The sequence below is a fragment of the Babylonia areolata genome, chromosome 21 (genome assembly GCF_041734735.1).
Source record: "Babylonia areolata isolate BAREFJ2019XMU chromosome 21, ASM4173473v1, whole genome shotgun sequence".
Lineage (NCBI taxonomy): Eukaryota > Metazoa > Mollusca > Gastropoda > Neogastropoda > Buccinidae > Babylonia > Babylonia areolata.
The window spans coordinates 11,147,298-11,175,223 of record NC_134896.1 but is presented as its reverse complement, the minus strand read 5'-3'; the positions used below and the strand labels follow the sequence as shown (position 1 = coordinate 11,175,223).

Sequence of the window (27,926 nt, the reverse complement as noted above, 5' to 3'; positions counted from 1 at the left end):
TGTCATAGACGCATTCCATTTGTCTTGCTTGAAATCATGATAATAGGTTGGTGCCATTTTCTGCAAACAATTTTTTGCCCATATCCATGTCAATTGTTAGTGCATGGGCTAAAGAGGTAGAAGCAGCGCATTACAATTACCCGTTTATTATCATGATTACTTCTATTACGCAAGTGGCATGCCATGTGCAATGCTCTGTAATGAGTACTATCCTGGACATAGCCAGATATTACCATCACCACAACCACCACCTCCACCACCACCACCACCACCATCACCAGCTCACTAAGCGCCCGCGGCGTTGCCCATGATGCAGACAGAAACAGAAACGACATTATTATTATTATCGTCGTCGTCGTCGTCATCGACTTCATCATCACCATCAAAAGCTCGGTTTTCGCCTTGGCATTGCCTGTGATTACAGGTCGTCGTCAACATCATCATCATGTATTCATCAACATCAAAAGCTTGCTTGCTGTACGCCCGCTTTACTTGAACTGCGGGTTTCTAGAAGCATATAACGATATACGCCTGCCATCATCCTCTGATCTTTATCACAACTAGCGCGTGGGGAAGCACACACACACACACATACACAAGTACAAACACGCATTATATTCACGCACAGACACACACAGACACAGGCACACAGACAGACACACACACAGACACACACACACGCACGCACACGCACACACAAACGCACACAATCATCACATTTCCGTTTCCAGCCTCACCATCCACACACCTGTCCTACCTGTCCACCCGTCCACACACACACACACACACACACACACGCACGCACGCACGCACGCACGCACGCACGCACGCATACACTCAGTTTGTCATCTTTCCGTCCCCAGCTTTTGGCAAATAAAACACGCGACACGCGGCCCCCTCGTCCTTTATGCTGTTTTTAATTCAAGTTCTCTCTCTCTCTCTCTCTTGGTGCCTGTGTGTGTGTGTGTGTGTGTGTGTGTGTGTGTGTGTGTGTGTGTGTGTTGTGTGTTTGTGTGTGTGTGTGTGTGTGTGTGGTTGTGTATGTGTGTGTGTGGTTGTGTGTGTGTGTGTGTGTGTGTGGCTGTGTGTGTGTGTGTGTGTGTTGTGCGTGTGTGTGTGTCTGTGTGTGTGTGTGTGTGTGTGTGTGTGTGTGTGTGTGTGTCTGTGTGTGTGTGTCGTGTGTGCGCGCGCGCACTTCAGCCTGGAGGTGTTTGTTGGGGTCCACTGAATGACAGCATTGAAAAGCGAAAGAACGGCCGCTCGGTGCAGTCTGGGTTGTTTGTCACAAAGAAATGATCATTATCAAGTTCTGCATTACATTAGTCATCATTCATATGGTCTTAACATGTGCACCTGCATGGCCAGTGTCACGTAAACCGCCACCCTCCTCCATCCACACACACATTTTTTTTTATAATACTGACATGCATACAAACGTTCATATATATATACTCTGATACAGACACAAATTATGGTGCTTAGAGCCTCGCCGACCACTAAGGCCATCTCAGGGCTAACACACACACACACACACACACACACAGACATACACACAGACACACACACGAACACACACACACACACACATTAGCATGCACTTGCACACAACACACAGACAGCCACAACACACATACGCACGGAAACACTCAACCACCCATCCACCCACCCACCTCGCGCGCGCACGCACACACACACACACACACACACACACGAATGCATACGCAGCACACTTTAGCGTGCTCCTAGTGGATAAAACCCTACCACACACAGATCAACCCTCACCCCCTCCCATACCCCTGTGATAGAGAGCGGCAGGTGTGGTGGCCGAGTGGTTAAAGGACTGGATTCTCGTCTGAGTTCGAACCCCGGTTTCGGCGCACCTGGTGGATTAAGGGTGGAGATTTTTCCGACCTCCCAAGTCGACAGTAGTGCAGACCTGCTGTTCCCTGAACTCCCTTCGTGTGTATACGCATGCAGAAGACGTGTATGTGTGTGTGTGTGTGTGTGTGTGTGTGTGTGTGTGTGTGTGTGTGTGTGTGTGTGTGTGTGTGTGTGTGTTTGTGTGTGTGTGTGCGTGTGTGTGTTTGTGTGTGTGTGTGTGTGCGTGCGTGTGTGTGTGTGTTTGTGTGTGTGTATGTGTGTGTGTGTGTGTGTGTGTGTGTGTGTGTGTGTGTGTGTGTTTGTATGTGTGTGTGTGTGTGTGTGTGTATGTGTGTGTGTATGTGCGCGCGCGTGTGTGTGCGTTCTGTGTGACAGTCTGAAATGTGCAAGTCCTTACTGGTCCAATGGCGATAACACTGATTGGTATCACTTGATAAGTAAGCAACAATTGCTCCCCTCTAGTATCACCCACAAATCCAGTCCAGTCGTCACTGAACACACTTGAATCGTACAAAAATATTTTATTCACTTCCAGATCACAAGAACGGAAACAGCCATCAAGGCCCCGAACTGTATTAAACAGAATAATATGAACAGATGTCATCTTTAAGAAAGTTTATATTTTAACGCCAATGCTTCACTCGAAGCAATCCAAAGGCACAGACACGGTTCACAAAAAATTTAACGACCACATTGGAACCTGCAGTTTTCTGCTTGTGGGCATGGGAAATTGATGCTGAATTTCAGACAGGCAGTGACGTGATCAGCAGAAAAAAGAATGGTCACCATTCATAATCAATGGCACTTTATACACACACACACACACACACACATATATATATATATATCTATATATATATATATCTAATAATAAATTATTTATCATTATCATTGTTTTTAACCACATCTGTCGTTTAAAACCCACAGAATAACTGACAATCGTTTGTAAGCCACTTGATTACTCGCCTATTATTTTTGTTACACGCATGCATAAAAAAACTCGTTTGTGTATTCAACGAGACCAGTATTAGACCATAATTGTGCAGCCTACATAATTTAAATCATCTCTCGACTTTTTAAAACATGTTGATCAAAACACATATCTAAGGCTTATTTGCTTTTCGGAAGGGGTCCTTAACTTTTTTTGAAAGTCTGTACTTGGGCACAATGACAGTAAAATGATACAGCACTGGTCAACAATACAAAATGTTCTTTCTGTAAACAAACAAACAAAAAAATAAAAAGAAAAAAGAAAAAGAAAAAAAAAGAAAAGAAAGAAAAGAGACATTTTAATGAACAATGAGAAACACAAGCAGCAAACACACATAAGGGTTATCTTGCAAAATAATTGCAGGTGGGGTGAACACATGTCAATTACATGGCCAACAAGGCCGGGCCATTGGTTGATCATTTCTGTATAACCTGTCCAGAAGAGCTCTGGAAACAACGTACAAATACTTCATAATGCCAATGTTCGACAATGCTGACACTATCTAGGATAACTGAGCAGAATACCAATAAAAAAAATATATATATAGGAAAGTCCCCATATGGATACACTGCGCATTATCACAGGTGCTGTTCGCGCAACCATTCACGAAAAACTTGCTGAAAGAATCTGGATTTTGTTCTTTAAAAAAACGCTGATGAAGGCACGATTCTCACTGCACCTTTTCAGTTGGTCAATCTGTGCCTGGTTCCAGTTCTTTCAGATGACAGCTAAGAATTAGCTGTGCACACTAGTTTTATTCCTACCTCACTGCACACTGTGCAAACTAATTGCAAACTACAATACTCCCCAATTGGTTGAAACAATTTGACCAATCCCAGTTTGTCTTAATGACGTTGAGTGAATGATTTACACATTCACTTCTCCATTCTCATTCACCCAATTCAAACCACATGTATAACATACACTGTGACGACAGGTCTAACACACATTACATCATAGGAAGAGCAGATGGTGTGTGTGTGTGTGTGTGTGTGGCGGGAAGGGGGAAGATACAACTCTGGGTATGACAGACGGCCCGATCAAAGATAATATTATCATAGATTTCTCCCCAGCCCAGATACTGAAGAGCAGTCACCTTCCCAAGCTGTGTGTGTAAAGGGGAGGTGACAGGGGCAATTAAAAGACAAGACCACCTTACGGGAAAATTTCCGACCACAGTCCACATTAGAAAAAGTTTCCGAGATTACTGTTTTTCTTTAATAGATCAATAAACATGAAATATTCAAACATTTCTATTGCACACTTCTGTGGTGAAGTTTTGAAATAAAAGGCGTCAGTTCGTGTGAAACAGAACGAGGATACTTCCAGCGAACCGAAACTTTGAAATTGTCTCCCTTTACTTGTCTTGCGGCAGTGTTCAATTTCATTGTTGACCTGCGCATCTGCACGACTCCATCTCTCTCTCTCTCTCCTTATCTTCGTCTTTTGTTTCTTATAGCCTTACCGACCACACAGGGCCTTAGCAGGGCTGAAAAACTATTGGTCCGCTGGAAGCTGAAAAAACAACAACCAACCAACAAACAAACAACAACCCCCCCCCCCAAAAAAAGCCCAAACAACCCCAACAACAACCAAACTGTAAACTGTAAACTCTGTGGCGCGTATGAGCCTGGCTGGAATCCCCCTCACGTAAAACCGTGTGTTGCGTAACAGCCTACCGTGCAGAGAGCCATTTCAGGACGGAAAATCTGTTAAAACACACACACACACACACACACACACAAACGCGCAAACACTACACGTCACACCACACACTCATACATACACAAAAGATTGGAAAGACTTCAATTCTAAATCGCCTGTTATATAAATGAACAAACAACGCGAAAAGCATATTCAAACTACAACAACAAAACACAAGAGAGGCAAGGCCTTCAAGACTCACTTGTAATACACTTAAAAAAAAAAAAAAAAAAAAAAAAAAATCGAAGCTTTTTTATGTATTGAGTATAATTTCAAAATGTAATGTTTAAGATGAGAAAGATCAGTTTAAAGCAAATTAACTCCCCTAGCATTAATTACAGAGTAATTTCCCTTTTTTACTATCTGCACCAAAACGTTTGCAAAATAAATAAAACTTCCATGCTTAGCAAAAGAAGTTCCTGTTTGAACAAAAAATGATAATAATGACTGCTCTAGCTGTTGGGTCAGAATATCAGATCAAAGTGCCAAGTTTAGAGAATACAAAAAATATAAATATAACAGTAAATGCAGTTTGCATACAATTAGGCTTCATTCTTTATTTTTTTTGTGCCCATCCTAGAGACGCAATATTGTTTTAAACAAGATGACTGGAAAGAACTGAATTTTTCCTATTTTTATGCCAAATTTGGTGTCAACTGACAAAGTAGTTGCAGAGAAAATGTCAATGTTAAAGTTTACCACGGCCACACAGACACACACACACACACACAGACAACCGAACACCGGGTTAAAACATAGACTCACTTTGTTTAGACAAGTGAGTCAAAAATCAGTACCTGCAGACACGGAGCAACATGCTATCTCAACGGAAGGCGAAGGACGTTACCAAAAGGGTCCTCTTCTTCTGTTCCTTCATGGAACAAGGCGCTGTGATGCGTTTGTGCGTGCAAAACCCCAGCAGTCAACAATAACAGCTAGCAGATGTTTAAACACTGAGGGGGTCCTTGCAAGACACACGCACGCACGCGCGCACACATTCACGTACGTATGCATTACTTGGTCCCTGCTACATTGGTCTAATTGGAGTGCATGTGTTGTTTGACTTATATTTATCATTTGCTTTTTCATTTTCGATTTGCAAATTTCTGTCACAGTTCAGTATTTACAGGATTTTCAGTGGGCTGTTCTAATTAATCATTTTTCTTGTGTATTCTTCTATCATTCACACACACACACATACACACACATACACACACACAGAGGCCCATTTTCATTCTTACTTTCATTTCAGTTATTTGATTTCTTTGTAGCCGTCTTTCCTTCATGAAAAAATATAATTATTTAATCTTTTTTAATATATCAATTTCATCTCCGTTTAATGTTTCATCACACCAATGGTAGGCTCTCAAGGTCATGACATGCGCATAACAGAAAAAGCTTGACTGAGGTGGAATCTTACAATCAATGTTTATCACACTTGGTATTGTGATCCTTAATGAAAGTAAAAATCACAGGTTAAAGGACAAGATTACAACATGGCAAACAATATGAACAAAGCTTCTACTTTAAAGAAAGAAAAGGTCTTGTATATAGTCTTTATAAAATTTGGTAAAATGATTGGTCATGTTGATACTAATAGGCATGTAAAGAAGTATGCGTAAAGGTCAAAGCTCAAGGTCACAACACAGCTTATTGGGAAAAACGTAGAAACTTCATAGAACTTCGGTTGTTAATACAATCTCCAATTAACAGGGTATGGTTTTGGCCAGATGGCTAGAACAGAAATGTGTTGCAAAGATCAACGTCGCTTCAATGTGTCTTTTTGGTCATGTGAACTGCTTTGCAGTGTTCTTTTTTGCTTTTTTTTTTCTCGTTGTTCCTTTGTTGGATTAAGTTTGTTTCACACATGAGACAGACATGAAGGCTTTGTCTCTTTTGTGTGTGTGCTTAAAAAAATATCAAAACAAATGTGGTGTACCTCACATGCATCAGTCCACACACTTTGACGTTTCCTTGAAACTGAAGACCAGCGAAAGAACTCTCTTCGTTTCTATTCACGGTGGAGGAGAGGAGGACAGAGTTATCCACAAAGCCACCCCCACTGTTGTAACTGGCCAGTGATTCAAACGGCTGGCCGCTATAACTCCTCATCACTATCCTCCAGTCCATGATCCCAACGCCAAGCCGGTGTAAAGACATACAGCCCACTCAGTTTCAGTTTCAGTTTCAGTAGCTCAAGGAGGCGTCACTGCGTTCGGACAAAACCATATACGCTACACCACATCTGCCAAGCAGATGCCTGACCAGCAGCGTAACCCAACGCGCTTAGTCAGGCCTTGAAAGCCCACTCAGGAACTGGTAACGTTTCAAAAAGCTGACCGTTATCTCCTTGGAGCTAATAGCGATTCAAAAAGCTGACCGTTTTCTCCTTGTCGTTATCCTCCACGCTCCCCCAAAACCGGGGTGTGAAGACAATCACCCCACAGCTGTAACTTGTTCAAAAAGCTGACCGTTATCTCCTTGGCGCTGTCCACCAGGCTCCCAAAACCGGGGTGTGAAGACCCACCCCAACTGCAATAACTTGTAAAAAAAGCTGCCCCGTTATCTCCTTAAAGTTGCGATCCTCCATGCTCCAAAATCAGTGTGAGCAAAGACATTCATAAACACTGTTTATCGCATCACCAGCACACGTAACCTTTCGCCTTCCCAAGGTTCCTCCTCCTCCTCCACCACCACCACGCCCAAAGCACCACCAACAGCACAGACACAGACGCTGCCACCACGAGCAGGACGTCGCCTGCAGTGTAGTCAGACAGGCTGGTGCCCCTGGCGATCTTCACCATGTTGCCGCGCACTTGCAGCATGGGCCTGTTCTCCAGGTACAGCTTGGTGAAGATGAAGTTGATGGCGGACTGGTCAAAGCGGTGACACCGCTCGTACACCCTCTCTGGGGGTCCCTGATTGCAGCTGAGGTAGTCGGTGAAGTTGCTGAGGCACATGCAGGTCCGGTTCAGGGCGCATGAGATCCACGGCTTCATGACCGCTTCCCTCGTGAATCTGTTGCGAGAAGAGACAACAGCAACAATAACAACAAAATTGGAGTGAGAGAAAAATGGTCTTCATGAACCCGTACGGTCTGGGAAAAAACGACAACTGATTTCCATGTACCTGTTGCTGGGTGAAAAAGGTTTGTACAGTCTGAAAAAAAGGTTTTCATGAACCTGTTGCAGGGTGAACAAGGTTTGTACAGTCTGAAAAATGGTTTTCATGAACCTGTTGCCGGGGATAAACGATCTTTATGTTCTGAATAAATGGTCTTCATGAACCTGTTGCAGGGTATAAAGGTCTGTACAGTCTAAAGAAAAGTCATCATTAACCTGTTGTAGGGGGATAAAGGTCTGTACAGTCTAAAGAAAAGTCATCATTAACCTGTTGTAGGGGGATAAAGGTCTGTACAGTCTAAAGAAAAGTCATCATTAACCTGTTGTAGGGGGAAAAGGTCTGTACAGTCTAAAGAAAAGTCATCATTAACCTGTTGTAGGGGGATAAAGGTCTGTACAGTCTAAAGAAAAGTCATCATTAACCTGTTGTAGGGGGATAAAGGTCTGTACAGTCTAAAGAAAAGTCATCATTAACCTGTTGTAGGGGGATAAAGGTCTGTACAGTCTAAAGAAAAGTCATCATTAACCTGTTGTAGGGGGAAAAGGTCTGTACAGTCGAAAACAACAACAGCCTGGTCTTTATGAACTTGTTGTAGGGGAAAAAAGACCTGTAAGTTCTTAAACAAAAAGTCTCCGTGAACCTTTTGCAGGGTGAAATAGTTCTGTACAGTCTTAAAAAATGGTTTCCATGGACCGGTTGCAGGGTGAAATAGGTCTGTGCAGTCTGAAAAAATGGTTTTCGTGAACCTGTTGCAGGATGAAAAAGGTCTGTGCAGTCTGAAAAAAAGAAGGTTTCCATGAATCTGTTGCTGGAGGGGAAAAGATCTGTAAGTTCTTAAAAAATGTCTTCCTGAACCTGTTGAAGGGTGAAATAGGTGTGTACAGTCTATATATATATTAAAAAAAAAAGAAAAAAAAGAGAAAAAAAGCCCACCCGGTCTTTATGAACTTGTAGGGGATCTGTAAGTTCAAAAACAAAAAGTCTCCGTGAACCTGTTGAAGGGTGAAATAGGTCTGTACAGTCTGAAAAAAATGGTTTTCATGAACCTGTTGCAGGGTGAAATAGGTCTGTACAGTTTGAAAAAAAGTTTTTATGAACCTGTTGCAGGGTGAAATAGGTCTGTACAGTTTGAAAAAAAGTTTTTATGAACCTGTTGCAGGGTGAAATAGGGCTTTACAGTCTGAAAAAATGGTTTTAATGAACCTGTTGCAGGGTGAAATAGGTCTGTAAAGTTTGAAAAATTGGGTTTCATGGACCGGTTGCATGGTGAAATAGGTCTGTACAGTTTGAAAAAAAAGTTTTCATGAACTTCTTGAAGGGGAACAACGATCTGTACATTCTGAATATATGGTCTTCATGAACCTGTTGCAGGGGGGAAAAGTATGTATAGTTTGGAAAAAAAAACACACACCTGGTTTTCACGAATTTGTTGCAGGGAAGAAAAAAAGATTTGTACATTCAGAATAAATGGTCTTCTTGAAGGAGATACCCAAAATCTGAAAATAACTCGTCTCCACGAATTTGTAGCCGTTCAACAAAAAGAAAAAGAAAAAGAAAAAAGAAAAGAAAACAACAAAAAAAGAACGAGTCAGAGAAACTGGTCTTCACGCACCACCTGTCTCACCTGTCGTTGTAGAACACCATGAAGTTGGCCTCCAGCTCCGTGAAGGCCGAGTGCTGACACAGCTCATCCCCGAAGAAGTCGGCCATGGGACGTTTGGTGCGGACAGCCACAGAGCCGTCGTCATAACGTGACTGGAAGCCGTTCTCTCTGGCTTTCTGGAACATCTCCGGGAACGGGTCTGAGTCTCGGAATCGGATGGAGGAGTCGCCCATGTCAGGTACTCAGCTTTCTCCAGTAAAGACTGTCTCCGGGTGGGACAGAGAGGTTTCCAGTTATTTGTTATCGAAATCATCATCATCATCATCACTATCACCACCATCAGTATCATCATCTTCTTCACCACCACTCGATGTCATCATCACCATCAGTATCATCATCATCATCATCACTATCACCACCATCAGTATCATCATCATCATCTTCGCCACCATCAGTATAATTACCATCATCACCATCACCCACATGAGTATCATCATCACAATCACCGCCACCACCATCATCATCATCACCATCAGTATCATCACCATCAACCACCATCAGTATCATCATCACAATCACCACTACCACCATCATCATCATCATCACCATCAACTACTATCAGTACCATCATCATCATCACCATCAGTATCATCACCATCAATCACCATCAGTATCATCACCATCAACCACCATCAGTATCATCATCACAATCACCACCACCACCATCATCATCATCATCACCATCAGTACCACCATCATCATCACCATCAGTGAGGAAATAGAACAGAAACAGGAGAAGACAAGAAGAAAACAGTGGATGCATGAGATGAGAGAAGAAGGAAAGGGAGAGGATAAGAAGAAATAAGTAAGCATAAGGAATGAGAAAGAGAAAGAGAAGATAAGAAGAAACAAGCATGAGGTAAGAGAAGAGTGATCTACAGAACACGTGCACTACATATAGTTAAATCAGTCAACGCACTTCAACGCACTGTCAAAAGTGAATCTCGATCTAACCTCTGATGTCGTGTTAACCGCCAATAGTGTTCTACAGGGAAACCACTGTCACAGTTTTTATTTTCCGTATAAGTGATGGAGTCTCCCGTCGGTCAGACGTATGAGTAGGCAGGCAGGCTTATCTGTCGGTGTGTGTCCTCATATGGGAGAAGAGGCCGATTCTGGATGCGCAGCACTTCCCACAGGTGTTGCAAGGGAAAACGTCTCCAGAAGTTGAGCCCTGCTTCCTTCGCTCACGCTTCTCCTTAATGGCCAGCGTTCTCTTGTTTTCAAACGTCTTTATGCTAATAGAGCACAGCATCCTCCAGCAAGAGCGGTCAAGGGCATCAGTTTCCCCAGGAAGCGATGTCTATGTCACAGGCTTTGAGGTTTGTCTTCAAGGTGTCCTTGAAGCGCTTGCAGGGTCTTCCATGTCTGACCAGCACAGGTGACTTTTTTTGTTTTTTTTTGTTTTGTTTTTTTGCTTTAGTGAAGAGGAGTTGTGCAGTCCCTTCCCCACTCTCTCGCCTACTGACGCTCACAGTCCCACAGGTGCAGATACTGCCAAGTGTAGGACGGCCTCGGCAGGTGCAGGTTTTTTCTTCGTATAAGTAAACAGCTGTAAGAAACATAATAAAATCCCATACTTTGTCTGCTTTTATACATCAATGGATGACCAAACTGGTAAGTGAGTTTGGCCCAAGTTTCAGCCTGACCCTGCCTTGCACTGTCCGATCTTTTTAAATCCAGCCTCATATATTCTGGTGGTTTGCTCTGGAACAATATTCCATCCTCTCTGCATAACCACACCTCATTAAATAAATTCAAAAATGCTTATCATGCTCATTTAATGAAAGAAGTTGCTGACACCTTCAAATGAATTTGTTCGAAATTTTCTCATCATCTTGCTTTTTCTTTCTGTTTCAGTCTGTCTTCAACTACAGGCATCATCATAATTTACATTTGATTGTTTACGTATCTATTTGTGTGTATCTGAATGTCATGTGTGTACTTCATCATCGCCATCGTCATCATCATCATCATTACCATCATCATCATTATCTCTCTCTCTCTCATTTTGCACTTTTATATATTGTTATATTTATATACATTTTTGTCACTGCATTATGATTATGTACCTTTAAATGTTTACTGTGCATTTGAGTGTATTTGAATGTCATGTGTGTAGTTCTATAACCTTTTGATTTCATTTCTCTTTGCCCTCAGGACTGGATGTAAAAAAGCATGTGAATGCTTATTCCACTTCCGTCATTAAAAAAAAAAGTTCGTTCGTTCGAACCCGAGTCATGGGAACGGTGATGTTCAACACTGGCATAAAGCATCTCGCAATGCGCTGTCGTGCGGCAGCCCCCATTGCCAGATCATCGGAGCCTTAACGAGGTCTGTGACCCACACCATCAACACACACACACACACACACACACCGTTCTTCTGCCATACCATTCGTTATGTATACTTACAGCAATGATCAGCGGTTTCCAGGTGTAACACTTCAGTTCACTGACAAAGTCAGGCAGTCCAGAGAAGGGAAAGTCAAGCACGGTACAGCGACATATCTTCTGCAGCTGTCAACACACACAACAGTTTTCATTAAACTTATTAACTATTTTCTTTTTAAAAAAAAAAGTTTATATTTCAAAGAAGCGCCATCGGTCAACAGAAAACCTTTGAAGCGTATGCGGGTGAGTTTGGTTTTGGCACGTGGACGAACGAGGCCAATGAAGGGGCTAAGGTCTGATCCACCTACAGCCAAATAACTATCTGCAATACCACCGCCGCCACCACCACCACCTTCACAACAAAAAGCACAAACAGATATTAGCACACACACACACACACACACACACACACACACACACACTCAGAGAGAGAGAGAGAGAGAGAGAGAGAGAGAGAGAGAGAACAAACACATAAATAAATAAATGAAAGGGGAGTCTCACCGGATCTACACACACGTACACACAGACTCAAAACAAACATAATACATGAGTGAATTAATGAATGAATAAACAAAAAACTAACTAAATAACTATAAAAAAAAAAAATAAACGAAAAGGGAGTCTCACCCGTTCTCCTATATTCATCCCAACCACACCCTGTCCTCTTCTAAACGATAATACTCAAAAAAATGTATTCATCAGTACTCTTAACAAAATGTCTTCAGTCACCGGTAGGTATATGTCATGTGTGACTGGGACATTCAACAAAAATTCCTCATCCTCCTCACCCGTTCCCTCTGCTCCGTGGTCAGCCCCAGGTCGTACACGAGGAGGGCGAAGTCCTTACCCTCCATGCGGGGCAGCAGCGACGTCAGCGCCGTGTGCAAGAACAGCTCCATCTCCCGGAAGTGGTTCGATGATGTACCCGTGGCGAAGATGTACTTGTGTGGCGTCACGGACTGCGCGGCTGACGCCAGAGCCTGCAGATACTGGGCCGGGATGGGGGACCGTGTGGCCAGGACCTGCTTCAGCCTTGTCCGCAGCGAAGGTGAAAACTGACCAGGACATGTGGTGTCGTAACAGGGAGCGACTTAGAACACACACACACACACACACACACACACATATATATATATCTTTTTTTTACGTATATTTTCAAAATTAGTATAAGCGTAAACACACACACACACACACACACACACACACACACACACACACTCTCTCTCTCTCTCTCTCTCTCTCACACACACACACACACATATATATATTTTTTTACGTTTATTTTAAAAATTAGTATAAGCGTTTGTAGAGTGTCGCTTAGTGGCTGCTGCGGTTGCTCAGAAAGCAAAGGCTCCATGGTTCGGGTGCGGGGGGGAGGGGGGCAGGGGGGGACAGCCTGACTTCCACGCAGAGAAAATTGTTGTGGCTGATATACAATACAAAACAACATAATAAAACACAACACAGACGTACTAATGACGAGAAGGTTGACGACACGTTTTACTCTGAACACAGGCTTACTGTTCTCAACGTATTTGTGGCACACGTACTTCGTCCATTCCAGCTTTGGTCCCGTATATCCTGAAACATCATTGTTCAATTCTCTTCACAGAAAAAAATCCATAGCAGTAGAGAAATGCATAATGCGAGCGGAAACCGTATGAACGTATACGCACTATGCAAACAATTATCTGCAAATAAACTGAAGCAATGTGTTTGGCTGTACGTTTTATATAGATGAACATGTAAATTATGACGAGTTTAGCAGTAACGAATTAACAACAATCAATTTTCACTGAGTAACTGATATTCTTTTATGTGCAAGAATATGTATTCGTTTGGACATGAAGCATGCAGCTTGTTTTTCCATTCCATTTTGTATTGTTGTATTTCTTTGTTTTCATCATTTTCCTTATCTATTATGGAAAGTTCACAAGAAGTTAAGGACCACGTGCGAACTTGCAGAGTTTTCGTCTTGGGGGGGGGGGGGGGGGCATGGAGAAATTATGTGGAATTTTCGGCAAGCAGCTGCGTATGCGTTCACTGTAATGGGTGCCACTCATAACAAGAGGTGTTTTCTCGAATGTGCATTTCATCTTTCACAACGAAAATAAGTGAAACTGTTCGGCTAAATCATCGATTTTCCAACGCATTTTTCAAGCTGTTTATGAGGCACGTATACATCAAACAGCAGTTCTTGTATTCAATGAGTCGACTGTCGATTTAAAAACAACCACAACAACAACATTTTGTGAAAACATCACTGCTTTTCATGAAGTGTTCCTTTTATTTTGTTGTTGTTGTGAAGTTTGTATGTGGGTGGTGGAGAAGGAGCAACAGTGGGAACGCGAAAAGTTACGTGTGACGGTGGTGTGATGACATTATCTAATTTTTATGTTGTTCTTCTACCTTTTCCAGTGTTACGTCTTTAATGTGTTTGATCATAGATAATATAACTTTGATTGTTCATTCAATAGATTTGTATAAATGTTAAAAACACGAATTCATAAAGATAAAGAAAGATGGGGTTAAATTTGTGTGTGTGTGTGTGTGTGTGTGTGTGTGTGTGTGTGTGTGTGTGTGTGTGTGTGTGTTTAGGTTGTTGTGTTTTCGTTTTTCGTTTCCGTTTTTTGTTGTTGTTCAAGGTGTTGCGTTGTGTAAATGAATATAATTATGGCATGTAATAATTATACTTACGATTTTGTGTACTTGATGCTGTACTGTAATGCTTTTAAAAGAAAAGAACCTGGAGGGAAAAGTTGTCCTTACTTTGAAGCCTTTTCAGCAAAACCTTCAGCAGTTCTTCAGTCTCTGGATCCACCTTTTCTGTCGCATTCAGAGGCTCGTATCGGAAGCTCGGTGGTACTGCTCTTGCCATGGATTCTTTAACACCCAAAAATCGTCTACAGTGCAATAGCATCTGGGAAGAGACGTTTTGATAAAAGGTATCATGCGAGTAATAATGATTTATCATCTTCTTTGCATGAAAGAAAAGAGCAACCCCCATATTTCCACCCACCAACACATGCACACAGTTACATTGGCAGAAAGAGAAACCGACAAACACACACACACACACACACACACACACACACACACACATACATACACACACACACGTGACACACGTTCAGCTGGTATGACCATTGTTAACTGCGCGCGCATTCTGTTCTTTGATAGTTCCATAAGTCGTTCATCTTTCCCAACCCCCTCCACAGACCCGCTCTAACCCTAGGCAGAAAAAACAAACAAACAAGAGGCCGAGAAACAAACAAATGAATAAATGAGCAAATAACGTGTTCCTCGTCAAGCAATTAAAGAAGAACTTTCTTTTTTTGTCCTACAAAAAGGTGTGGAAAACACACACACACACACACACACACACACAAAAGAAACGTCAAAATATAATGAAACGCACCCGAGAAAACACAGACAAAAATTTAATGGCCAAATAACTTTTCAAAGAAAAACACATGTCAATACGCTTTTGTCGAATATATATACGAATATATATATATATATATATATATATATATATATATATGTGTGTGTGTGTGTGTGTGTGTGTGTGTGTGTGTGTGTGTGTGTGTGTGTGTGTGTGCATTTCTCCCCAAAACATAAACAAAAATGCAGTGCCAAAACAATACCATACTTTCAGCTCTTTTTTTTTTTTTTTTTAATAATGCTCAGTTGTAGGTGACAATTAATGCATAAATTTACTTAAAACATTTTGTTGAAATGATTTAGTTCTTTTCGTGTTAATGTTTTGCGCCAACCTATGGTTAGACTCTCGGGGCGCCAGCTCAGGTCAGGTATCTGCTCCTTTCTGTCTGTCTTTCTTTATTCATTTGTTATTCATGTGTCTGTCTGCATTTTTTTTTTTTTACATTTATTTGCTTATTTATCATCATTGTTGTCTTTTTTTATGTATTTATTTTATTTATACAGCCTTACCTTATGTTAGAATAGAATCTTTAGTGTGGGATATTTTGACTAAAATTTCAGTTCGGAATTTCAAATACAGATGCAAACTTCTTTTCATTTGACAAAGAGCGCAATGTAAATGCAATATGGAATGTCCACTTTGTCTAGAAATGCCACTGAGAGTGAAGTTAATTTCGTGCTATACTGCCTTGCTCTTAACAAACCACCACACAAGTACTGTAAAGAACTAGAATAATAACTTCGCCTCTGGAGTGTGACTTTCCACAGCAGTTTTAAATAGCGCGGCTTAAACATAATCTACCTGAATGTAATCATGTGATTATACACAGTATTCTTCAGATGGATGAAGAAGTGAATAAATAAATAAATAAATAAACAAATAAACGAATAAATAGATAAATAAATAAATATATAAATAAATGAATAAATAATAACTAAAACAAACAAACACAAATAAATAGATAAAGAAAGAAAGAAAGATGGATAGATATAGACAGATATATAAATGAAATAAAGAAATGAATGAATAAATAAATAAAAGCACGTACACACAGATTAAAAAAAAAAGGAAATCGTCAATATTCACAAATAGTCATAAGCGTCAAATTATCAAATAAGAAGACAAACACGAAAACATCATCACCACCACCAGCAACAACAACGGCAACAAAGCACACATATGAATGAACCTTCAAGACAGAAAATACGATAGGAAGTGACGACCCCCAAAACAACAACAACAACAACAAACAAAACAACAACAACAAAACAAAACCTTTGAACAAAGAGAACCACAGGAAAGAGGTACTATTCAGCAATCAGGGGTGAGCACTTGTACCGACAAAGCTCCAGCTCCCTCAACAAGTCAGAGAAGACAGGGTTAACTCTCTTCGATTTCTTTTTAATACATTAAAACTAAAGCATTACCTGTGAACGAGGCGTATTGTCTCTTGTAATCCCAATCTGGGTGCCAGGTCCCCGCCAGCCACACGAGACCAAATGCCACCACACTGATGATGAAGAACACTGAAAGGATACACACAACAGGCATGTAAAACCGGCCATCCCACAGATTCGCGAACTTCAACGTGCACGCAATTCTCAAACAGAAGCACGACTGTGTCTAATCATGTCCAAGTCAAATTTTTGCCATGTTCATATATGTTTATGTTAGACTCGACTTCGGGCTGAGAGACTGTGTGGTGTGAGTGACGAGCCATGTAATTTCTAATCGGACTAATAAAGATGTATTGCATTGTATTGTATTGTATTGTATTGCACTGTATTATACTGTGATTGCATGTTCCCCATAGGTCTTATGTTCCACCGGGCCTATGTCCCCCAGTGCATGTTCCCTTAGGTCTACGCTCCCACCAGAAGCAAGTTTGATAGGTCTATTTTTCTCGGCTCCAGGTATAGATTCCCCCACCCACCCCCGGTTTTGTGTGTGTTTCTTCATAATGCACTTTTAGGCAGTGCTCAGCAGTAGCTCAGTTGTAGCCAGTGGTCAAACTCGGTGAAATAGAACTAATCTTGCCTTGGAGAGTGCTCGCAAAGCAGAAAGATGTTAACATTACGCAATCTGCACACTTTTGGACAGTGGTCAGAGCTGGTTAGTGAACAGTCAAACCAAGTCAAGAAGTCTTAATAGTGCACAAAACAACAATAAAAATTGGGTAGTGGTCAGATGAGATTAACAATGATCATCAGTAGTCAGTAGTCGTTAGGTAATGGTCAAATCATGTCAAGAAGTCGTAATATTGCATGACCGTTACAAAGTAATGCAATCTGAACAGTTAGATAGTGCTCAGTAGTGGTCAGAAGTGATTTTGGGGTGAATAGAACACCCCGCCAATACGTCATAATAAAACACAGACGACACAAAACAACGCACTCTGAAACTTGTAGCGAGGTGGTCGGTGAGAGATCAACAGTGGCAATTAATGGTCAGCCGGTAGAATAGTCAGCAGTTAGTCGTGGTCAACTGAAATTCTGTCAAGAAGTCCTTAACTATATAATCGCCACAAAACAAAGTAATGCAATATAAACAATGTTAGTGATCAGCAGTGACCAGTACAGGTCAGGCAGCGGACAAAAACCTGCCATACAAAATAATGCACAGAAGTGTCTCTGTTTGTCTGTCTGCTTGTCTGTCTTTCTTTTCTCTGCATTCTGTCCACATGTATACGTTATTCTGAACAGTATGTTTGTGTTTGTTTGTACAATTTTCACGTATTCCTTTCCATGACTTGTAATAAATATGATGCTCTGTTGTTGTTGCTGTTTTCTTTTCTCGTTTGGTTTTATGTGGTGTCATTTGTAATTTTGAAATGATTTCTTCGCATCACTTTGTTTTATTTCTCTCCAGTTCCTTTTTATTACTGAATGTGCTCACATAGTGTGGAAATAGATTCTGTAAATAAGTCCAGTATAGTACAGTACAGTGCAGTACAATAGATTACAGTACGGTAAATTATGTTCCAGCCTGAGAAATATTGGTTTGAAGGCTGCAACTACAGCGGTTATTATTCACTTCTTTTTTTTCTTTTTTTTTGCGCCTCAGTACACTGAACCGTACACAGACCATTTAAACAGAACCACTCAGCGATGCATTTAGACACACACACACACACACACACACACACACACACACATATATATATATATATATATATATATATATATATATATATATATATATATATATAAATTGACATTTGTGAAATGATTAAGACATCGGGAACAAAATTCACTGCGTTTTCAAGCGTCAGATTCCCACCAACGAAAAACGTTGATTCCTTGGTACTACACACTGAACTAAACGTAATGTGTTCAAGGTTTCTGAATTATAGACAACCATGAAGAAGAAGCTATTGGTAAAGACCATTTGGCTAGCGTGTGTGTGTGTGTGTGTGTGTGTGTGTGTGTGTGTGTGTGTGTGTGTGTGTGTGTGTGCGCGCGCGCGCGCGTGCGTGTATGTGTGTGTAATAGAGAGACAGACAGACAGACAGAAAGTGTGCATATGTGTGTGTGTGTGTGTGTGTGTGTGTGTGTGTGTGTGTGTGTGTGCGTGCACAGGGGAGCTCTGAGAAGAATGGTAGCGTAAATTTACGGTTTTCATGTAGTCTACCCAGGACTGAAAAAACAAAGGCCTTTCAATGCACTGAAATACTCAGCAACACTCATCGCCTCCATCCCCCCCCCGCCCCTCCCCTCCCCTCCCCACTCTTCCCCAACCCGTCCCACCATGCAGCATTCACAACACCCCCGTCCGAACTGCTAGAGCAAACACCTTTGTCTCTTTGAAAACCCAGGAGCGAGAATTTTCGGAGTGTACCGTCGTGTCTCACCAACACATGAAACGCACGCGCCCACACATAAGCCCGCCCACCCACCCACACACACACACACATACACACACACGCGCGCGCGCGTGCGTTGGTTTTGCGACGAGATGAGGTCAGGCTCAATGAAGCCATCTGGACGCCATACTGACACTCGTATCCGCCTGTCAGTCCGTTGAAAGGTCATCTGCTGACTGGTGGTAGTTTCTGAACTGTATACGTGTATCTTCGGTGAAATCGTGTTATGCTTGTCCCTACATGCCAAATGTTGTGTCTTGATTGATATCTGCCATTGGTTTATTTACCAAAGTTATTACAGGGAAACAGTGCAGTGACACAGCAAACTTGCTGTGGTGGCACACACAGGATGGTCACTTTAACTAACGCCACGAGCAAGTGAAAGCTTGCCCTGAAGCAGTCAACGTAGCCAGCTGAGTGCTCGGCTACATATATGAGTTTACCGCTTCGCGCTGTACTGACACGAGTGGCAAAATGGCTGATTGAAACTTCCGCTGGCTTCAGTTTGCAAAGGGGCTCAGTTAACGGTGAGCATCTACACGGAAGGAGTGTTGATTAAAATTTCGTATTCGTATTCGTATTTCTCTTTATCACAACAGATTTCTCTGTGTGAAATTCGGGCTGCTCTCCCCAGGGAGAGGGCGTCGCTATACTACAGCGCAACCCATTTTTTTTTGTATTTTTTCCTGCGTGCAGTTTTATTTGTTTTTCCTATCGCAGTATTTTTAAAAAAAATTTTATTTCTCGAGTTTTATCACAACAGATTTCTCTGTGTGAAATTCGGGCTGCTCTCCCCAGGGAGAGCACGTCGCTACACTACAGCGCCACCCATTTTTTTGTATTTTTTCCTGCGTGCTAAGTGCATGCTGCACACGGGACCTCGGTTTATAGTCTCATCCGAATGGCTAGCGTCCAGACCACCACTCAAGGTCTAGTGGAGGGGGAGAATATATCGGCGGCTGAGCCGTGATTCGAACCAGCGCCCTCAGATTCTCTCGCTTCCAAGGCGGACTCGTTACCTCTTGGCCATCACTCCAGTGGATTTTTCTACAAAAATTTGCCAGGAACAACCCTTTTGTTGCCGTGGGTTCTTTTACGTGCGCTAAGTGCATGCTGCATACGGGACCTCGGTATATCGTCTCATCCGAATGACTAGCGTCCAGACCACCACTCAAGGTCTTGTGGAGGGGGAGAAAATATCGGCGGCTGAGCCGTGATTCGAACCAGTGCGCTCAGATTCTCTCGCTTCCTAGGCGGACGCGTTACCTCTAGGCCATCACTCCACGTGATGTTAGCGGATGTTAATACCATTCGTTAACTCAGTCAGAATGCATTTGGGTCTTTGACGGACTGTAGTCTGGTGCACAAAGCATAGGCAAAACGAACGTACTTGACAGTCTGAAGGAAAAGCGCGCGTATGCGAAAAACGCGTAGGTAAAACGCGCGTACGCGAAACATGGCGCATCGCAGTTAAGAGTGCAGCACACGCGTGTGTCAACTAACAACCAAGCGTTATCGGGGCAGAGTTTTTATTGGATAGTTTTGTTGTTGTTCTTGTTGCTCTTTTGTTTTTCGGGGGATCACTTGTGTGTTTAAGCACAACACGGGTCAACGCAATAACCCTGTGTTTCGGATGTGTGCGTGCGTGCGTGCGTGCGTGTGTGTGTGTGTGTGTGTGTGAGAGAGAGAGAGAGAGAGAGAGAGAGAGAGAGAGTGTGTGTGTGTGTGTGTGTGTGTCTGTGATAAATTTAATAGATTCAATTTTTCTAGAAATACGGCTTAATGGGGAAAAAAATCAGTTCTTTCCACATATTCCAATGATAATGACAATGCACTTATGGGAAGGACACAGCAATCTTTAAAGAAGACAACAAACAAAAACCAAAAAAAACCTGTTGCATTTTTTATTTCTCATTCACAAAACTTAGGACTTTTATCTGACCTACTGGCACACCGATTACGTGTGGGTTTTTTTTTTTTTTTTTTTTTAGTTCAAATAGCGTCTTCTGCTTGGTATGGAAGACACACTGATGCATTCATCTGCCAAGAGCAGCAAAATTCTGCCATGGGAACACCAATCTGAATACACAGAGATCTGCGTGTGTGTGTGTGTGTGTGTGTGTGTGTGTGCGTGCGTGTGTGAACGCACACGTAGCCTTCATGTGTGTGCCAGCGCGCGCGACGTGTTTTATGCCTATTTTTAAATCCGCTCTCAGTATTGTAAACAAGGTATTGTTACTGTCACTCATTTTCAGACCCAAGCGTCCAATTATTTTAACAGTGCAGTCTGCAAAAGATACAGGCGTTGTTTAATATCCTGTGTGTCAGTGTTTGAGTTTTCACTTGACTTCTGCTGACATGTTAATATGTTGCTTAATGAAGACATCTAGAGAAGAAAAATAAGATAATGTTTTACAGACTGGATGAACCGAATGGAGGCTGCATAACGTGAGGTGACCACCAGAACAGGCTATCTGGTTATAAGAAATTTCGAGAAAAAAAACAACAAAAAAACCGTACCCGAATTTTGTATAACATTGTAACTTTGTGTTTTAGAAACTGTTGGGTTCAATAATGTAAAGGTACTTAAGCAAATGCATTCATATAAAATATTCTAAGCAATAATGAAAAACCCGGCTGTTCTTTTTTTCACTTAACTGTATTTGATTTAATATGAGCGTCAGATGGCCAGATCTGACAGTCCCCCAAAAAACACCACCACCACCAGTCTGATAAGAAAATCTTGAGCCAAGACTCCGTGCATATTTACCTATAAATGGTTACGACAGACTGACAACAAGACATCTAGACCCGCGGAGCAGTATGAAGTGCTGCCTACATCTATTGTACAGCTGCCACACTGAGCTTAACATAATAACATATCAGTGAGCCGGCTGGATATTCAGTAACGTGCGGCTTGGGCCGAAGGGGGGGGGTGGGGTGGGGGGAGGGGGTGACTCGACAACATATGTCGGCCATAACAGTTGGCAAGATGGCGAACACAGTTATTGCAAGCGGCCTGGACCCACGAACCTATGATTATTATATTCATGTCCGTGGCCTGGACCATGGCCTTCGCGCTATTTATTTATTTATTTTTTACGAGGGCCATGGCTGGACCCGCGTAGTAGTATGAAATGCTGCCTACATCTATTGTACTGCTGCCACACTGAGCTGAACATAATTACATATCAGTGAGCTGGCTGGATATACAGTAACGTGCGGCTTGAGTCGAACAGCGAAACAGACGGCAGAGATACAGAAAGTGGTGGTGTGAAATGGGTTTGTTGAAGACGCGGGCAAATGAACGCAGCAACAATGAAGAAGGGGAGAAAAAAAAGCAATGAGCTGAGCAGAATGGGTAATAAATAAAAGCAGAAGAAATGTGTAACAACCGAGCAACATATAATTATGATCATGATAGAAACAATTTTGCAATGATTGAAAGAGTCAATTCCTCCTGTGAATGAACTCCTGTGTGTGTGTGTGTGTGTGTGTGTGTGTGTGTTTCCGATTCGCATGTCACTCAATTGGTGATCCCAATTCACATTATTCCCAGTTCACCAATGTACTCAGTTGCTGTGTGTGTGTGTGTGTGTGTGTGTGTGTGTGTGTTTGAGTATGTGTTTGTGTGTATGTGTCCGCGCGCGCGTGTGTGTCTGACTGTCTAAAGAAAGCAACCAAAACCAACACTCGCCTTTCTTCATTGTTGGGCAGGTCTGCATGGTTGATGACATCCTGGTCTCTGTACAAGTTTGTTAGGTTAGTGTGACCCAGCTAAATGTGTCCGCCTCTCTTGCTGTGGACGACCAATGATAAAGCTTTACCTTATCACTGACATGTATTTTACTCGCTGGGAAGTTATTCTCGTGACAGTACTCACATAATCTTTGGGTCCGTTTATTAAAAAAAAAAACACAAAAAAGTGCGTGCATGCGCGCGCGCGCGCGCGCGGGCGCGTGTGTGTGTGTGTGAGACAAGACAAGACGACACAAGACAAGACAATGGTTTATTTGTTAGGCCCATATGAAAGAAGTGGACCAAGAACAAAAATATTATTTATCATATAACGAATCCCCTTTTTTTTATATAACAGATGATGACAACATTCATCTTGACTTCTGTGGGTCGGTATATAAACATAAATGGATAAGACAGAGCATAGAGAGTGTCCCCGACCTTGATTTACTTGTCATGTATAAAATATACATTTCAGCACCACATGTCAACATAGGTTGTATCTGACAGTCAAACATTAAAAAAAAATAATAATAAAATAAAATAAAATAAAATAAAAAAAAATAAAAAGGGGAGAATGTTCTCTAATCGCCCAAAGTGTTCTTATGATAGCAACGACTCCTTGGCACGACTTGCAAGATCTTCTAATGTTGCTGTAAAAACTAAGGCGGGTTGACAAAAAGATACCCAAGTACTTACAAACTTTCACAGTTTTCAGAAGTTCATTACCAAAGAACCATCTTTCTTTCGCACCAAGGTAACCAGCATTTGTAGAAACCGCCACATTAGATTTTTCTAAATGAAAATTATTCACAATTTAATCAAGTCGCTTTGCTGTGTCATACAATATACTGAGTTGAGTTTGAAGACCGATTGGGCAATTAGAGAGTAGAGTTACATCATCAGCAAAAAAGTAAGATCAAGAGTTGGACAAAATCGGGAGAAAGCTGGATGCCATGCATTTCACCCGCAAGGACATCTGAGGTCAATTCATTAATAGATATATATATATATATATATATATATATATAGAGAGAGAGAGAGAGAGAGAGAGAGAGAGAGAGAGAGAGAGAGAGAGAGAGAGAGAGAGAGAGGCTGAGTGGGTGAAACGGGACTGGCGGGTAGGCAAAACGGACAAAGAATCAAGCTCTCGAGAGGTCACTGACGGTGGCGGCACGATCAAAGAATAGGCGAAACCAGAATAGGCGAATCGGACCTGCAAGAGCGAGTTCTCAACGCTGGTCTTGAGACGGCAATATGATTATAGAGTTTATGCATGCATGCATGTGTGTGCGTGTGTGGTGGTGTGGGGGGGGGGGGGGGGGGGGGTTAGGGGGACCGGGAAGTAAGAGTCACACAATAATTATAGTCCTGTATACTTTGCTGCAAATCAAGACAATGCACAATGCACTGCAACGCACAGTATTTCAGGCCGACATAGAGTAATACTATGCAGAGCAGCACTTTACAACACAACACGACTCATTACAACTTCACACGAAACGACACAACACGGGCCAATTAGAAAACAACTTTAAAACAGGTGAATTAAAAAGCTGTTTTCGTATTAACACTTAACTACAACCACTCACATTTACAGATGAAAAACTGATGCCTTTAAGACATCATACATATAAAAAGAATCATATGCATTTGCGAACAAAATATAAACATTGATCACTGACGGCTTTTTTCTCTTGCAACTCCATGCGAGAGCGTATTCCCTCATTACTACTTTGCACGATAAAATACAGACTTTTTCTGTTCACCCACAGTAATATATCTGCTTGTTAATTGTACTTTGCGTATTTATGGCGAGGTGCTCTCTATCTCTCTCTCGTCCCACGCCTTTTATGTAACGTCTGATGTCATGAAAGTGAACAGGCGTTACACCAGTTTCTACAAGCTGAATCATAACACAGCACAACACAGCGCATAATATCACACAACATCACATCACATATCATAACGAAACACACCAAAATAGACCCATTGGCATAGTAACATTCGTTTTTGTTTGTTTGTTTTGGTTTTTTTGTTTGTTTTGTTTGTTGTTGTTGTTGTTGTTTTTATGTAAACGACAACGCAAAACAACTCACCTTTCGCTTTCTGATTCATCGTGGTCCTCAGCACACGGACGGCCACCCCTTGTCCGTCCTGTCTGATGATGGAAAACATTATTTCCTCCTTTTTTATCGTAAGTTGTTCCTTCTGTTTTTTTCACTCTTGTCACTCCAAGGTCCCGGAAACCACATGCGACAGACGTGGTGTCTGGTCATTAGCTTCGATAATTGTGGCCAAGGATGCTGGGACAGTTTTGCACACCTTCGCTTTCACTAGCGTCCATTTCTGATCCACTTTTCCTGTTCCGGAAAGATCGTCAATAATTCATATATTTATAAATACGTAGCCCGCCAAATCGATACATCTATGCCAGTGTCGTGGTATGATGCATAATAGATAAAGGGAAATAAGGAGAGATTGAGCGAGTGAATGACGGGCGCAACAGCCGAGTGGTTAAAGCGTTGGACTTTCAATCTGAGGGTCCCGGGTTCGAATCTTGGTAACGGCGCCTGGTGGAGATTTTTTTCCGATCTCCCGGGTCAACATAATATGTGCAGACCTGCTAGTGCCTGGACCCCTTTCGTGTGTATACGCTAGCAGAAACATCGGTGGGTGATGGAAACAAAAACATATCCAGCATGCATACCCCAGAAAAAGGAGTATGGCTGCCTACATGGCGGGGTAAAAACGGCCATACACGAAAAAGCCCACTCGTGTATACGAGTGAACGTGGGAGTTGCAGCCCACGAACGAAGAAGAGGAGCGAGTGAATAAAATGCGTTTACATGTGTGAACATGTCTGTTGTTCTGCTTCTTTGTTTTCCCTCCATCTAATGGGTGAACAGGTGGTTATATAAAACTACAAACTATGGTCACGTTTGTGCATGTTGTATATCTTATCATATTCTGGGGGGATGTTTTATACATACGGTGATACCTGTGGTGATACCAGCGTGTTGGGTCCATGCGTGTGTCAGGCACCTGCTTCTTTTGTTAACACTATTTTTAGATGCTGTGTATCATAAATCATATTGACCAGTCCACGTTTTAATGTCTGCTTGAAGCAAACAAACTGAAGCTTTGGAACAGACAAGGGCACATGAACTCAATTCATTGCTGCATGACGCTATTCGTTCGCTTAAAGGTAAACAAAAATATTCGTTTTCATACAGGTGAATAAAAATATAAAGAAAGATAAACAAAAGGAACAAAGCGACAAGCCGAGGACTTTAAAAAAAAAAATTCTTGAAAGCATAATGTTGATTTCCATAAGGCATTGTAGGCTATGTATGGAGACACGATGGCAGAATCGGTTAGGCGTTGGACTTGTGACCCAGTGACCAGGGTTCGAGGCCGCCTTTCGGCTTGGTGCTGTGTCCTTGGGAAAGGCACTCTTCTCTGATTTTGCTCACTACCCCCAGGTATAAACGGGTACCTGACATCTTTTAGGGGTGAGGTGGTGGGGGGTAAAACGACGGGAGGAGAGGATTGGGCCCCGTCCTCCAGTGCCGAGCTTTAGACTCAGTGGGTATCTTCTTCTTCTTCTTCTTTGTTGGTGGGCTGCAACTCCCACGTTCACTCGTATATACACGAGTGGGTTTTTACGTGTATGACCGTTTTTACCCCGCCATGTAGGCAGCCATACTCCGCTTTCGGGGGTGTGCATGCTGGGTATGTACTTGTTTCCATAACCCACCGAACGCTGACATGGATTACAGGATCTTTAACGTGTGTATTTGATCTTCTGCTTGCGTATACACACGAAGGTGGTTCAGGCACTAGCAGGTCTGCACATATGTTGACCTGGGAGATCGTAAAAATCTCCACCCTTTACCCACCAGGCGCCGTCACCGTGATTCGAACCCGGGACCGTCAGATTGACAGTCCAACGCTTTAACCATTCGGCTGTTGCGCCCGTCGACTCAGTGGGAATGAATTCACTGCCCCAATGACCGTAAAAGGCTTAGGACCTTTACTATCCCTCTTTTCTTTTTCTTTTAAATGTATAAACAAACCCAAACTGTCCGCACCTCCCTTCTCCATGCAGAATACAAACACCAGGACAACTCACAGCCGAACACCGGCTAGGCAAGCACAGACCATCAACGTGTACACCCACGTATCTTTCTTTTCAATGAACTCTTTTCATCATAGAAGCAAGGTACGTTGAAAGAAAAATACGTGCCACATACTGAACCATGTCATTGCTTTGTCTTCTTTTTGTTTTTTGTTGTTTTTTTTACCCTTGAGGGCTGGGTGTAAAAAACCAAAAAACAAACAGCTGTGCTTTCTCTACTGCCCTCGTGAAATAAAAATTCGTTTCGTTTCGTTTTCCACTTTGTGAGGGCAGTGTGTGGCACAGAACAGAGCGAAAGTTTGAAACGAATAAGCAGAAGATCAAATACGCACGTTAAAGATCCTGTAATCCATGTCAGCGTTCGGTGGGTCATGGAAACAAGAACATACCCAGCGTAAAATCCCACTCGTGTAATATGCGAGTGAACGGAGTTGCAGCTCACGAACGAAGAAGAAGAAGAAAAGAGCGTGCCATACACTCACTCCACGAACAAGCAGGATGTGCATTCAAGTTCGGCATCACATTTCCTCGTAACACACTTATTTATATCCTCGTCCCGTTGGACCTTGCCCGAGTTGTATAAAAGTTTCGTTGGCTATGTTTTTGCTTCCCTGTGGCAAGTCAGTTGTGTATATGCCATCATTGGGAATGTGTGCGCCTTACATAGAAGGTGTTTGAAATCCCGTGTGCTGTGTTTAAGTTGTTGTCTTGTGTGTTTCTCACCCTTCAAACATAGGCAAAGGCCTTCACAGGCTATGAATTATTTATCCGAATATGTCCCTGATTGTGTATTGTGTCTCCATGTCCATCTGTTCACTTCCTCTTGCCCCCACCCCCACCCCACACCGCTCTACCCCAATCTCTCTTCTGTCAATCACGAATTCCTGCAACAAAAGCTTTTGAGTGGAGTATTGGCCTAGAGGTAACGCGTCCGCCTAGGAAGCGAAAGAATCTGAGCGCGCTGGTTCGAATCACGGCTCAGCCG

At 42.3% G+C, this 27,926-nt stretch overlaps 1 protein-coding gene and 1 long non-coding RNA gene across 5 annotated transcripts in view; both read right to left on the bottom strand.

Moving 5' to 3' along the window:
- Positions 1-2,389: 2,389 nt before the first annotated feature.
- On the bottom strand, positions 2,390-4,425 carry LOC143295870 (uncharacterized). The gene is made up of 2 exons (XR_013057084.1): positions 4,272-4,425; positions 2,390-4,237 (listed from the first exon to the last, which is right to left on the bottom strand). It is a non-coding gene; the product is annotated as an uncharacterized LOC143295870 (long non-coding RNA).
- A 3,005-nt stretch (positions 4,426-7,430) lies between these two features.
- Positions 7,431-27,926, bottom strand: part of LOC143295868 (uncharacterized) — a 38,555-nt gene continuing 18,059 nt past the window's right edge. For 2 of the 4 annotated variants that reach the window (XM_076607531.1, XM_076607532.1), the window contains 8 exons: positions 24,900-25,163; positions 16,628-16,726; positions 14,525-14,638; positions 13,277-13,336; positions 12,544-12,845; positions 11,777-11,881; positions 9,324-9,564; positions 7,431-7,594 (listed from right to left, as the gene is read on the bottom strand). In XM_076607531.1, the coding sequence (XP_076463646.1) occupies positions 7,572-7,594; positions 9,324-9,564; positions 11,777-11,881; positions 12,544-12,845; positions 13,277-13,336; positions 14,525-14,638; positions 16,628-16,726; positions 24,900-24,978 (1,023 nt within the window). In that variant the 5' untranslated portion in view covers positions 24,979-25,163 and the 3' untranslated portion in view covers positions 7,431-7,571. Of the gene's footprint in view, positions 7,595-9,323; positions 9,565-11,776; positions 11,882-12,543; positions 12,846-13,276; positions 13,337-14,524; positions 14,639-16,627; positions 16,727-22,759; positions 22,815-24,899; positions 25,164-26,299; positions 26,523-27,926 lie in introns of those variants that run through there. The other 2 variants (XM_076607533.1, XM_076607534.1) reach the window with 2 other exon arrangements.